This window comes from Gracilinanus agilis, chromosome 5 (genome assembly GCF_016433145.1).
Source record: "Gracilinanus agilis isolate LMUSP501 chromosome 5, AgileGrace, whole genome shotgun sequence".
Classification (NCBI taxonomy): domain Eukaryota; kingdom Metazoa; phylum Chordata; class Mammalia; order Didelphimorphia; family Didelphidae; genus Gracilinanus; species Gracilinanus agilis.
The window spans coordinates 62445556-62459750 of NC_058134.1; the positions used below are offsets into that span (position 1 = coordinate 62445556).

The 14195-nt window shown below is 35.6% G+C and overlaps 1 protein-coding gene across 1 annotated transcript in view; it reads left to right on the forward strand.

Moving 5' to 3' along the window:
• The first annotated feature begins 3162 nt into the window (after nt 1-3162).
• Nucleotides 3163-14195, forward strand: part of MLLT10 (MLLT10 histone lysine methyltransferase DOT1L cofactor) — a 177987-nt gene continuing 166954 nt past the window's right edge. The window contains exons 1-2 of the mRNA XM_044678927.1: nt 3163-3237; nt 3735-3789. Coding sequence (XP_044534862.1) covers nt 3163-3237; nt 3735-3789 — 130 coding nt within the window. The remainder of the gene's footprint in view (nt 3238-3734; nt 3790-14195) is intronic.

Consider the following 14195-nt stretch of genomic DNA (forward strand, 5'->3'; position numbering starts at 1 on the left):
GATAGAAGATGAAATTTCAGTTATTTTAATTTTTGTTTCTCTAGGCACAAGGTATTTAGAATATGTTTTTATATTCATTTAGTTTTAATATCTCCTCTGAAAACTATTCATGGACTTTATTTTTTTGTTGGAGAATGGATCTTGTGTTATTTTCATCTATATCTCTTAGATACTAGCTTTTCGTTAGTAATATTTGCTGCAAATATTTTTCCTATTTGGCTGGTTCTCATTTTATCATGTTGATTTTTTTAAACATTTATTAATATTCATTTTTAACATACATGTTGATTTTTTTTTTAGTGTATACAAAATGTTTTTGATTTTCTCATACAAATGATTAGTTTTGTCTTTTATTTTTACCTTTATTCCAGGGTTCTTGGCTCAGCATATTAGAATTATACTTTCTATTAAAATTTCTTTTTATTTGTGCATGCATTTTATTTGTCACAACTAACGTTTCTTAAAAATGCTGTTACAAAACTTATTCCCCCCAAAAGTTGATTATATTCTAGTTGAAAAGGGGTAAGGGAGACTATATCTTTAATTTCAACACTATAATAGTAATATTGATCAAAAGCCCTTGACATCAACCCCCAACCTGTTTTCCCTTCTAATGTCTATTAAGAAGATGAATTTCTCATTGACAAAGCAAATTGTTTTCCTTGATCCCTTGATTCCATCTTCTCCCACATTACCTGAGTCGTTATCTGTTTCTTATCCAGGCTTCAGTCTTTCCTTCTTTACTGCCTTTATGCATATCTATGTCAATCCCATTATTAAAAATTGTTCATTATTTTTCTGTTAAGTTAGTGATATTCCCTGATGTGTCTCTTCCCCCCGAGAATAATCTTTTGTAACAAAAAGTAAAAATAAAATGAGAAAAAAAAAAACCAATTCAGCAAAACTAAAGTATATTCAAACATAACATTTAGATCCATACCCATAGTTCAGCCTTTGCAAAGAATTGGGGGAATATGCCTTCTCAATGATTCTTGGGGCCAAATTTGATTGTTATAATTTCACAGCATTGTTTCAGTTGTTTGCTGCTGCTTCCCCCCCCCAATTTATATTGTTGTCATATAAATTGTTTTCTTGCTTTTGTTCATACGAATCTTGAAGTACAACTTGTTTATCATTCCTTCCACATCTGTGGGCATCTCCTTTATTTCTAGTTCTTTGCTGTTATAAGAAGTGCTGGCATATATATTTTGTTGGACATAAAGCTTTTTGTTTTGTTATTGACCTTTTTAGGTATATGCCTAGCGGAAGAATCTATGAGTCAGGGAATATAGCCATTTTTGCTACTTTAGTCACTTAAAATCTCTTAACCTCCATTCTTTCTTCTATAAAATGGATATAGCATCAGCACCTATCTAGATTGTAAATACCAAAAGAAATCACACATATGAAGTACTTTGTAGCCATAAAATTCTATCATGCTAGCTATTATTATATGTAATATATAATTCTTATGAACTATTCCAAATTGCTAAAATTGACAGGGGATTTGAAAAATATCTCTACTTCACATTCTAGTTATTATATTCATGTAATATGTTTTCCATTTCATGATCAGTTTTAAATTTTGAAATCACATTTATTAGCATTTCATCTCTGAGGCATAGATATGAAAAATATTTAATCCATTTTAATAGTATGATTTCTTATATCTATGTCTTGTATCCATTTTGAGTTTATTGTTGTATACAGGTTATTGTATATTGTTTAAGATTTAGTTTTTTCAGACTCAGTCCATTTACAGATTTGTTTTATGTGACTATACTAATTTGTTTCAAGGGAAAGGCTTTTATGATTATTTTTTTCCCTTTGGGGAAAAATGGGAGAAGAGGAGTGGTAGTGATAATAAAAGAAAAAGAATAAAATATCAATGAATCATTTAAAAAATACACAGAAGAGATCAGAAGGAAATTCAGAAGGGGGCAAAGATAAGCCAGGGCAATGTTGAAACTATCATATTAAAATTCCAAAAATCCTTTAAATTTTTTTATTATTCTTTTTTCATTTTTATTGTCATGGAAAACACACTTCTGTATTGGTTATTGTTGTAATAGCAAAGTCACACATAACCAAAACCCCAAAATATACTGATTTGAAAGATAAGTCCCAACAATTCTTTCTTTGGAGATGGATAGCATTTCCTGTCATAAGTCTTTCAGGATTGTCCCAGATCATTGCATTTCTGAGAGTAGTCAAGTTTTCACAGATAATCATTGTACAATATCACTGTTACTGTGTATAATATTTTCCCAGTTCTGCTTATTTCATTCTGCATCTGTTCCTATAGATCTTCTAGCTTTTTCTGAAATCATCTTGCTTATAATTTCTTATGGCACAATAGCATTCCATCACCAAACAACAAACCACAGTTTGTTCAACCAATCTTCCATTGATGGATATCCTCATAATTTCCAATTCTTTGCTACCACTAAAAGAGCAGCTTTAAATATTTTTGTACAAGTGGGTCCTTCCCCTTTTTAAAATTATTTATTTGGGATATAGGCCCAGTAGTGACATTTTTGGATCAAAGAGTATGCACAGTTTTATAGCCCTTTGGGTATAGTTCCAAATTGCCCTCCAGAATGGTTGGATCAGTTCACACAACTCCACCAATAATTCATTAGTGTCCCAGTTTTACCACATCCTTTACTTTTACCACTTTTCTTTACTGCCATATTGGCCACTTTTGATAGAGATGAGGTGGTACCTCATTGTTATTTAAATTTGCATTTCTCTAATCAAGAATGATTTAGAATATTTTTTCATATGATTATTGATGGCTTTGATTTCATCTGAAAATCGCTTGTTCATATCCTTTGACCATTTGTCAGTTAGGGGATGGCTTTGTATTATAAATTCGACTTAATTCTTTATCACTTTGAGAAATTAGACATTTATCAGAGACATCTGTTATAAAATTTTTTTCCCAGTTTTAAAAAAATCTTGGTTAGATTAGTTTTGTTTGTACAAAAGCTTTTTAATTCAGTGTACTCAAAATTATTCATTTTTCATCTTTTTATATTACCCCCTATCTCTTGTTTGGTCATAAATTCTTCCCTTCTCTAAAGATCTGTGTTCCCTTAATTTAGTTATGGTATCACTATTCATATCTAACTCATATATCCATTTTGACTGTATCTTGGTATGGACAGTGATGGCAGTCCTCTCTGTCAGCATGTCGCCAGCGGGGACCACCACCCCAATTTCCTTGCTAGAAAGGTAGAGGGACTCCTGAGGGGCTGCTCCCTCTCCATCATGCCTGAAGACATTTTTCACATCACCCTCCCCTCTGCCCAGCAGCCCAATGGGAGAGCTTTCTCCCTCCCCTGTGTGGGGCAAGGTTGGGACATGGGGCATGGCACTTGGTCTCTGCCTATTCATATCTTTTGACCATTTGTCAATTGGGTAATGATTTGATTTCTTATAAATTTGCTTTGTTACCATTTAAAGGGTTTTCTGGCATGAACAAGCAGATTGGGATATTTTATATATATTATGCACATATGTATGTATATACAATCTCCCTCTCTACTTCTATGGTCTTTATCTTTCTTAGGTTGTTTCTTGTTTCACTGAGGACACTGTTGAATAGTAGAAGAAAAGAAGGGTGGGGGTAGTTTAGCTGAAGTGTTGGAGATGTTCCATTACGTATTGCTTTATGTTTGTAGATATAAGTTCATAATTCCTTCATTTTTTGCCTTTTGTATTTTCTCTAGAGATGTGAATTATGTCCTCATAAGGATGGTGCTTTAAAGAGAACAGATAATGGGGGTAAGTACTCAAATTTGTAAAATATTCATTTAAAATTGGGGAAAATATTTTAAAATGTGAATATGTTAATTTATCAAAACTCAGTGAACTTAAATGCCAAATTATTTTGAAGCAGTGTGATATAGCTGAAGAAAGTTTATACTGGATATCAAAAGATAAAGTATTACTTTTTTTCTTTGCTTGTCAATCACCTGTAGGATTTTAGGCAAGTTTCCCAACTTCTTGTTTTCAGTTCCATGCATTCATCAAACACTGAGGTGCTAAATGGTGCTATGTGAGGTTTAAAGGGGAAAGCAAGATGATACTATTTTTTATAGGATGGGTTGAACGAAGGATATATTCAGGCATAGGAAATGATTTGGGCAAAGACAGGGAGACTGGAAAGCATAGGATTTGTTGAGCAAATATAGAAGTTGTTCAGTTTTACTAGAGCAGAGAGTCTGCATGGAAAGAAGTGATAAGAAGTAAGACAAAAAAGGTAAGCTTGTACCATGTTGTAGTGGGCCTTGAACCAGACAGAGGAGTTTGAACTTTGTTGATGAATTGGGAATCACCAAAAATGTTTGAACATAAGGGTGATGGAACTAAAACTTTGCCTAAGATATATTATTCTCTTAAGTGGTATGTTAAAAATGAATTGGAGTGAGGAGAGAGTAGTGGTAGGAAAACTGATTAGGAGAATACTATGGTAGTTCTTGTAGGTTGTAGTAACATCTTGGATTAGTATATGACAATTCAGAATGAAAGCTATTTTATTGAGGTCTAATTGTCAGGATTTTATCATGAATTAAGTATAAGAGGAAAAGGAGAAAGATGTGTCAAAGATAATCCATGGATTTAAATGTTGGAAATTGGGGAAATGGTGGTGCAACATGGAGACTTCAGGCATTGAGTATATAAAGATAAAACCAACCAATTCCTGCTTTTATGCTTGAATTTTCCTGGTTGGGTAGGGGATGAGGTAGGGAGTGATATGACTATCTAATTCAGATAAGTAGAAATAAAAATAAGCTAAATAATTCCATGTTTAGGTCATTAGCAGAATGGGGAATCTGGATTTAGCAGCACTTGAGCTGCTGAGCTTTGAAGGATGATTTGGGACTCATGGTTAAAAGAGGTCACATTGTAGGTATGGTAGACAGCTTGTGCAGAAGCAGGGACAGTATATGGTGCATGGTGAATCATCTGTGGACCAGTTTGGTTGTGATGTGAAATATGTAAAGGAAAGTAAGATCCAGTAAAACCAGAAACACAAGCTGGAGTCAAATGACCTGAAATTCCAAATGGAAGTTTGCATTTTACAGAGACATTTGGGAGCCACTAGAGCAGTGTTGGCAAATCTTTTAGAGATCGAGTGCCCAAATGGCAATCCTCATGCCATATATGAGCCTCTAGCCCCTACCTTAACCCAGGCAGGGGAGGGTGGAAGCACTCCCATTGGGCTGCTGGGCAGAGGGGCCAGCGATGTGAGAAATGTCTTTATGTGTGTGTGGAGATGGGGAGAGGAGCAGCTTCCTTCTGGCACATGTGCCATAGGTTTGCCAACATGGGCTTATAGCCAGGAATGACCTTACTTGCAAAACTGAGTAATGAAGGAGGAGGGGAAATGGATTTTTAATAGGGGAGTTCTAAACCTTCTTGATGAAAAGATCAGAACTATGTAGAAACTCTGAAGTTCAGATATAGTAGTGAAACAAAACATAAAAAGGTTAACACAAGTGAACAGTCATGGCAGTAATAAACTACTTCCATTCCAATATGGGACATGATACAGGTCTTCTCCTTTCTGTACTGTATCATCTTCAGAAATTGTAGAGGGAATAGAATTAGACACAAGGATTAGGAATGATTTTATGATGTCCTGATGTTAAGAGAAGAATGAAAAGAGGGTTAAAGGAATATATTTGTGGGGGAGGTGGAAGAGAAAGGAAGGTTAAGAAGATTTATTTCACATAATTAGGGTCCATAAGTAGAAAAGAAGGAAGAATGGGGGGGGGCACATCTGACACTTGAATCTCACTCTCAGCTCGTGAAAGCATAAAAAAAGATATACACATACAATTGGATACGGAAATTTTGCTTAACTCAATAGGGAAATAGGAGGGAAAGCAGGGAGAAGGGGTAATTAGAATGAAAGTAGATTTTAGGGAGAGTTTAGTCCTAAGCAAAACAAACTCTAAGGACCTAAAATATGTCACTATAATAATCTCCATATAGCTGTTTTTGAGGTGTCAAAGTCTGGTAATCTGTGGCAGGGCCCATAAATTGTGGAATGGCTGAATAAATTATGATATAGAAATGTGATAGAATAATATGATGTAAGAAATAATGGCGGTGGTTTCAATGAAACCTGGGGAGACTTTTAACATGAACTGACACATAGTGAATTGAACAGAATCAGAACAATTTATATAGTTTTAAAAATATTGTAAAGATAAACAACTTTGAAAGAATTAAGAACTCTGATTAGTGTAATGACCAATTCTGATTCCATTCATAACACCAATTTTTTTAAATTGCTAAACCTCAACAGATTTGTAGTTAGAATCGACTGTTTTTGGAAACTGTTTATATTTGTGAGATGAGGGAGGGAAAAGAGTTGTTTAACTCTGTGGTTTTAAATCTAATTGAGATGATAGGAGCAAAATCAGTAGAAAAAAGGGGAAGTTAGGAAGAAGGGAGGTTTTAGGGACATAATAATTCTGTTTTGAATATCTAGTTAGGTTCAAAAGGAAGAACAGGTTTAAAAGAGAGCATTGTAAGATCAGTTTCAGACATGTTGTGTTTCGAGGTACTTGGAGATTATGCCAAATATTTTTATAGTCAATTGGAGATCAATCCCAACTGGAGATTTGGAATATGGGAGGAAATGTACATAGAAGAGGCAAAGGAAGTGAATGAGACTTGTGAGAAAGAATTTAAAAGACAAGAAATTGTGGATACATAGGGAATACTTTAAGTGGCAGGAATGAGGATGAAGGGCCAACAAAAAAAATAGGAAAGGCAAGAATCTCTATTTTAATTGTTGGCACTTCCCCAGTATAAAAAAACTACAAAAAGAATTTAAGTTCTTGGACAGTGTTGGCGAACCTTTTAGAGATCAAGTACCCAAACTGCACCTTCAAGGTATTTCCCCCCTTCCCTTCCCTCCCCCCCATTACCCCAGACACAGGAGGAAGTGATTGCATTGGGCTGCATGGTAGTAGGGTGGGGCTTGTGAAAAATGTCCTCAGACAGGGTGGAGAGGAGGAACAGAGCAGGTCCCTTCTGCACACTAACGTGGTTGTAGGAGAATTCTTGAGGTTAACAACTATTATCCACTTTTCTGTCTGCATTTCTAACAAAGTGCCTTACATGTGGTATATGCATAAAGAATACTTGTTTCTTTTTTTTTTTTCCTATTTTATTATTGATTCGACAAAACATGAATCATCATTAAATTCACTGATTCTTCTCCTTTCTTGTTCTTTATCAATGACTTTCTGGTGGTATAAACCCATTAATCTAGTCTCTGGTTCAAAGGGCATAGCTACATTTTCTTTACTTGATTTGTATATTCCCAAATTGGTTTCCAAAATGGTAGAACCATTTTAAATCTCCTCTAACAATGCATTAGTGTGCCTATCATTCCCCAACCCCTCCAACATTTTTTCCTTCTTTGCCAATTTCCAGGATGTGAAACTAAACCACAAGATTCTCTTGGTTTGGATTTCTCAGTGATTTGGAACCTTCTTTTCTGTTTGTTCATATCCTTTGACTACATATGCACCACATACATACATTTTTATACACACACACATACATACATGTAAACCATACCTTATCTCTTAGTATTATTTCTAACATAGAAGAACAGCAAGGGCTAAACAAATTGGGGTCGTACCTCCAGGATCACTCAGCTAGGAATCTGCTTTTGAACCCAGGTCCTCCCAACTGCAGACCTGGCTCCCTATCCACTGTGCTACCTGGCTGCCATTTGACCACTTTCCCTTCTCATCCTATGTATATTAATTTTGTCTATGAAGCTTTCCAGTTTCACGTAAAAAAAGTTATCTTTTATCTTTTGTAAATGCCTATCCTTTTTGGTTAAGAATATGTCTCCTGCCCATAGCTTTTAGAGGTATATGATCTACTATACTTCAAAAAATTTTTTAAAATTTTATTTAATTGATTAATTAAGGGATTTTTTCCATGGGTTACATGATTTATGTTCTTTCCCTCTGTACCTCCCACCCTCCATCCCATAGCCAACACACAATTCCACTGGGTTTTACATGTGTCATTGATCAAGACCTTTTTTCATATTATTGATATTTGTACTAGGATGATTGTTTAGAGTCTACATCCCTATTGAACCATGTAATCAAGCAGTTGCTTTTCTTCTGCGTTTCTACTCCCTCGGTTCTTTCTCTGAATGTGGATAGTGTTCTTTCTCATAGGTCTCTCAGAAATGTCCTGGATCATTGCATTGTGCCACAGTGTATCAGTCTCTGTGTATAAGGTTCTCTTGGTTCTGCTTCTTTCACTCTGCATCAATTCCTGGAGGTCTTTCCAGTTCACATGGAATTCCTCCAGATCATTATTCCTTTTACCACAATAGTATTCTATCACCAACAGATACCACCATTTGTTTAGCCATTCTCCAATCGAAGGGCATCCCTCATTTTCCAATTTTTTTGCCATCACAAAGAGTGCGGCTTAAATATTTTTGTGCAAGTCTTTTCCCTTATCTCTTTGGGGTATAAACGTGTTATCAAGAAGTGGGTAGTCTGAGTGGGTCTCGAAGGCAATTCGAGTGTGAGGAAGAATAAAGGGGATATAGGTGATTATAAAGTGATTGGGGGAGTAATGAAGGTAAGGGAAGGTATATAGGAGATAAGGGAAATCGGGTATGTAGGAGAGGGCAGCTCAAACTGGTTTATTCACAGAGGCTAGAGACAGAGGATACTGAGGGAGATAGGCTGGACCCTTCAAGCAGAGAAGGTTTCCCTATGATGTAAAGGAGTTTAGGCCAGTCAGAAATGTTTTAACTCTGCCTGGAGTGCTTCTTTTGTCAGTTTCCAAAGTTCCAGAAGGGAGGAGTTAAGGACCTCCTCCCTATCAGTGAAACTGATAGTAGGAGGAAGTCTGGGGTAAGTACTTCCTACCAAGATGTATGCCCACAGTTCCCCTCAAGAAATAAAAGACACGATTCCTTCTCTCTTTAGCCCTTGCCTTAATCTTCGATATAATGATTATCCAGAGACTTTGAGTAGGTAACAAGGGGACTTATTAATCTCAGGTTAATTAGAGGGAAAGAGGTTCAGGGTTTTCTAACTGCTACTAGGGAGAGAAGGGGTGAAGGGTGGAGGATGGGTCGTGGAGAGGTTTAGACTGAGAGAGCCTGCTCTCCCAGTTAGGAAGATTTGATTGCCTTTTAAGTAAAGTCTTAAAATCATTAAAACTAGGGGTAACTTATTTGAGGATTCTCTACTTGTCTATAGAAAAATAAACTCACAGTGTCCAATCACCAAGCCCTCCCTTCCACCCAGGGCCCAAAGGAAATTCAGGGGAAGGGGAGGGATATAGATGGAGAAATCAGGGAAGGGTCCAGAGAAATGAAATATAAAATGAGCACAGGCCAAGGCTGAATCGATTAGGCCGAAGCCAACAGGCTAAGCCAAAGCAAAAGCCTCTAGCCACAGTGAAAGCCAGAAGGCAAAGGCCTTGGCAGTTGGAACTTCACCTCTATTTATAGCTTCAAGTTCTAATTGACTTTCTTAAGATTCTAAGATCTTTAACTGACTTTTTGTGACCCTTAGAAATTACAGAAGCAAAAAGTTTCTGTTAGCCACCTTGCATTACAAAACCCAGCAGTGGTATGGCTGGATCAAAGGGCAGATAGTCTTTTAAAGCCCTTTGGGCATAGTTGCCAACCAGAATGGATGGATCAATTCGCAACTCCATCAGCAGTGCATTAATGTTCCTATTTTGCCACATCCTCCTCCAACCTTTATTGCTTTCCTTTGCTGTCCTGTTAGCCAGTCTACTAGGTGTGAAGTGGTACTTTGTGTTTTGATTTGCATTTCTCTAATTATAAGAGATTTAGAACACTTTTTATGTGCTTATTGATAGTTTTGATTTCTTTATCTGAGAATTGCCTATTCATGTTGCTTGCCCATTTATCAATTGGGGAATGGCTTGATTTTTTTATACAATTGATTTAGCTCCTTATATTTGAGTAATTAGACCTTTGTCAATGCTTTTGTTATAAAGATTTCTTCCCAATTTGTTGCTTCCCTTCTAATTTTGGTTGCATTGGTTTTGTTTCTATGAAACCTTTTTAATTTAATGTAGTCAAAATTATTTATTTTACATTTTCTAATTTTTTTCTAACTCTTGCTTGGTCTTGAAATCTTTCCTTTCCCAAAGATGTGACAGGTATGCTATTCTGTGTTCACCTAATTTATTTATAGTTTCCTTCTTTATATTCAAGTCATTTACCCATTTTGAATTTATCTTGGTATAGGGTGTGAGATGTTGATCTAAGCCTAATCTCTCCCATACTGTTTTCCAATTTTCCCAGCAGTTTTTGTCAAATAGTGGATTTTTGTCCCAAAAGTTGGGATCTTTGGGTTTATCATAGACTGTCTTGCTGAGGTCATTCACCCCAAGTCTATTTCACTGATTTTCCCTTCTGTCTCTTAGCCACTTGGTTTTTGGCTATAATCTTTTGGTTTTCCTTTTCCATCTGGTCTATCTGGCTCTTCATGGCTTCCAGCTGGTCATTTCTGGTCTTCAATTTGCTTATAATTTCATTTGATTTCTGAACCTCAATTTCCAATTGCGAAATTCTGCTTTTTAAACTTATTTTCTTTTTGAACTATTTCCCACTCTTCTTGCCAAATCTCTTCCACCTTTCTCAAGATCTCGAATTGGAACTCTTCAAGAGCTTGTGACCAATTTTCATTTTTTTGGGAGGGTTTGGATGTATTTACATGTTTGCCCTCTGCTGTCTGTTCTGTGGTCTGGATTTTTTCTATGTAAAAATTATCTAGAGTTAGTGGATTTTTCTTGCTTCTTTTGTTGGTTGGTGTTTCTTGAGCCTTGCTAGCCATTACTCTGCTGTTTCTTGAGTCTTCGCTTGTGGCCCCAGTCACTCCCCCTCTGAGCCCAAGGTGCGCACTCTTCAGTCTCCTGGGGTTTTAGGTCTAGCTGCTGTCGATCCACTGCCAAGAACTTAGAAGTTGTTCCCCACTGCTTTAATTCTAGGGACCTGGCTATGAATCCTGCCCCATAGGTGGGGTGGGGGAGGGTTTGATCACCTCACGGTTTGGTGGGAGCTAATTTTTACCCCCTTATAGTGTGGAACCGCCCAAATCCCATGTACCTTCAATGGTGCGCCCTATTGTGGAGTCCTTTTGCTCATCTGAACTTGACCTCTTTGTTCTTTTGAGGTATTGAACAGATCAGTTCAGGTAGGTTGTGGGGAGGGTAAAAGTTCTGCAACTACTCTGTAGCTGTCCTAACCTGGAAGCCTCCAATAGACTATAGTAAAACATAACTTTTATATGAATTAGGAAAACACAAAAAATTCATGTGACTTGCTTTATTGTGATATTTGGGTTTTTTTGTGGTGGTCTGAAACCAAACCTGCAATATCTCCATAGTATGCCTGTAACTTTTTTTTTTTTTTTTTTTGGTACTAATAACTCCTTAACTAATATTTTCTTAAGAAAAGTCATTCCTCTGCATTTGTATAAGATAAAGCAATTGTGTCTGTTTTTTGGATTTTTAAAAACTAAAAAGACTTGTTTTCTGTTACTCTTGTGTATTTTGGAAAGAGAAAAAGAAAAATTACAGAAACAGTAAAATAAACCATTCTCACAGCCATTTTTATAAAATGGGTCTTTATTTTTCTTGAGCCTACCATCTTTCAGAAGGCGTTTATCTATCACTATTGGTTCTCTGGAGTCATGGTTGTGTACTTTTGATTGGTTGCTAAGTTTTCATTTCTGAAACACTTACATAAAGAGTCAACTGAATAAGTAAAATGCATTATTTCAGATTGCACTAACATCAGATAGACTAGATATGGGGAAATTATGATAATATAATAATTGCTGATATTTACATAGTGCTTTCAGGTTTGAAGAACTTTACAAATAACTTATTTTATCCTCCCTATCAACAGGAGACAAAGGTAGGCTTTATTATTATTTCTATTTTACTGATGACCAAACTGAGATATACTGGTTTAATGAATTACCCAGAGTCACACATCTAGTGTTTGAGGCCAGATTTAAATTCCAAGTCCTGGTCACCATTCACTGTGCTGCCCTAAAACAGTTTAGCCTAAGTGCTTGTGCCTAAACATCCAAGAATATGAAGTTTGTTTAATGACTAAGTTGTTCTTTGTAACTGAATGACATGCCGTAGAGCTGATTTTTGTGCACGCACATGCATCTTGTGTGTGTGTCTTGGACAGTTTCTTTAGATATATAGTGATTTGGTACTAGAATTCAATAGGTGATTGGATTGAATTGCTTTTGGAAAATTGTAATACTTTTCTGAGCTTTTCTTTTAAACTGTAATGAATTCAGCAAGTTACTTTCCAAGCTGTTCTGCTTGTGATCCTTATATTTTTTTATTCTCTTTTAAAAAAGCATTTCAGTGACCCCCCCTCTATTCTCCTTTCCTTTCTCCCTTTCTTCCTCCTCTCTTTCCCTTCTGCCTTTCCTCTTTTCTTTCCCTCTCCCTTCCCTCACTCCCCTCCATGTTTATGATGCTTTTAATGACCCCCATAATAATGAATAATATTATTCATCATATGTTGAGTGTTGTGGAATGCTATATTCTCTGAAGATATAAAAAATGCATGTCATCTAAAGGACAGAAGACAGTAGAGAAGTGCATGGTTAGTGTTTTTGGTGAAGTAGGGAGTCTAGCCTCTTTATATGGAGCTTCTAGGTGGCAGAAAGACAGTGACAGACTTGGAGTCTGGAAGACTTTATGTGACCCTGAGCAAATCACTTACCACTGTTTGCTTCAGTATTATCTTCTGTAAAATAAGGTGGAGATGGAAATGGTAAGCTACTTTGAGTATTTTTGCCAAGAAGTTCCCACTGGGGTTATGTTTTCATAACTTCATTAGTCAACCATGACTAATCAACAATGAAGATGAAATTAAAGCAATTACTGGGAATTATTCTACCCAATTTTATGTCAATAAATGTAAGTGAAATAGATAACTATAGCCAGAAATATTAACTGACCAGATTAACAGATAAGGAAGTAGAATACTTAAATAACTGCCTTAGGAAAAAATTTTGAATAAACCCTCAGTGAGCACCCCAAGAAAAAATTCCCAGGACTAGATGGATTCACAAGTAAATTCTACAGAATGTTTAAGAAACAATCCTAATACTATATGATAAAAATGTTCAAATGTAATATATTTGAAAAAATAGGCAAATTTGTTTTATAGCATAAATAAATGCTTCTGATACCTAAAGTAGGAAGAGAAAATGCACAAGATTATAGACCAATTTTCCTAATGAATATTGATGCAAAAATTCTAAATAAAATCTGAGCAAGGAGATGAAAAACAACATTTCATGAAGACTTTTGTAAAAAGTGGCTATTTTGGAAAGGGGAGAGATGGCAATGAGTGATAAACCTGTGGATGGATGACACTCAACTCCCCTCTTAATGGCTACTATTACTTAGCAAACTTAAGTCCAGGTGGGATTCATACCAGGAATGTAGGGCTAATTTAACATTAGAGAAAGTGTCTGCATAATTGACCATATCAATAATAAAATAACAAAAATCATATGATTATGTTAGTAGATGCAATAAAAAAGCTTTTGACAAAATATAACACATTCTTCTAAAAAAATTAGAAAGTATAGGAATAATGGAGCTTTCCTTAAAATGATAACTAGCATCTATCTAAAAGCACCAGCAAATACTATTTGTTATGGGGACAAGATAGAGCCCTTCTTGTAAGATCAGGGGTGGATCAAGGGTGTCTGTTATCACCACTGTTATTCAATATTGTTCTAGAAATGTTTGCTGTAATAATAAGAGAAGAAAAAGAAATGGAAAGAATTAGAATTGGCAATGAGAAAACAATGCTATTTTTGCAGAAGATGTGATGATATTCTTAGAGAATCTTAAAGAATCAACTAAAAATCTATTTGAAATAATTAACTTCTGCAAAGTTGTTGTACATGAAATAAACAAAGAATATTGGCAGTTATACTGCCCATCAGGAAGAGACAGAAAGAAATTCTTTTCAAAATAACTAAGCAATGTAAAAATATCTGGGAAATCTACCTTCCATGACAAACCCAGAAACTATGATCACAATTACAAAATACTGTTTATATAAATAATGTCAGATTTAAACAATTGGAGAAATA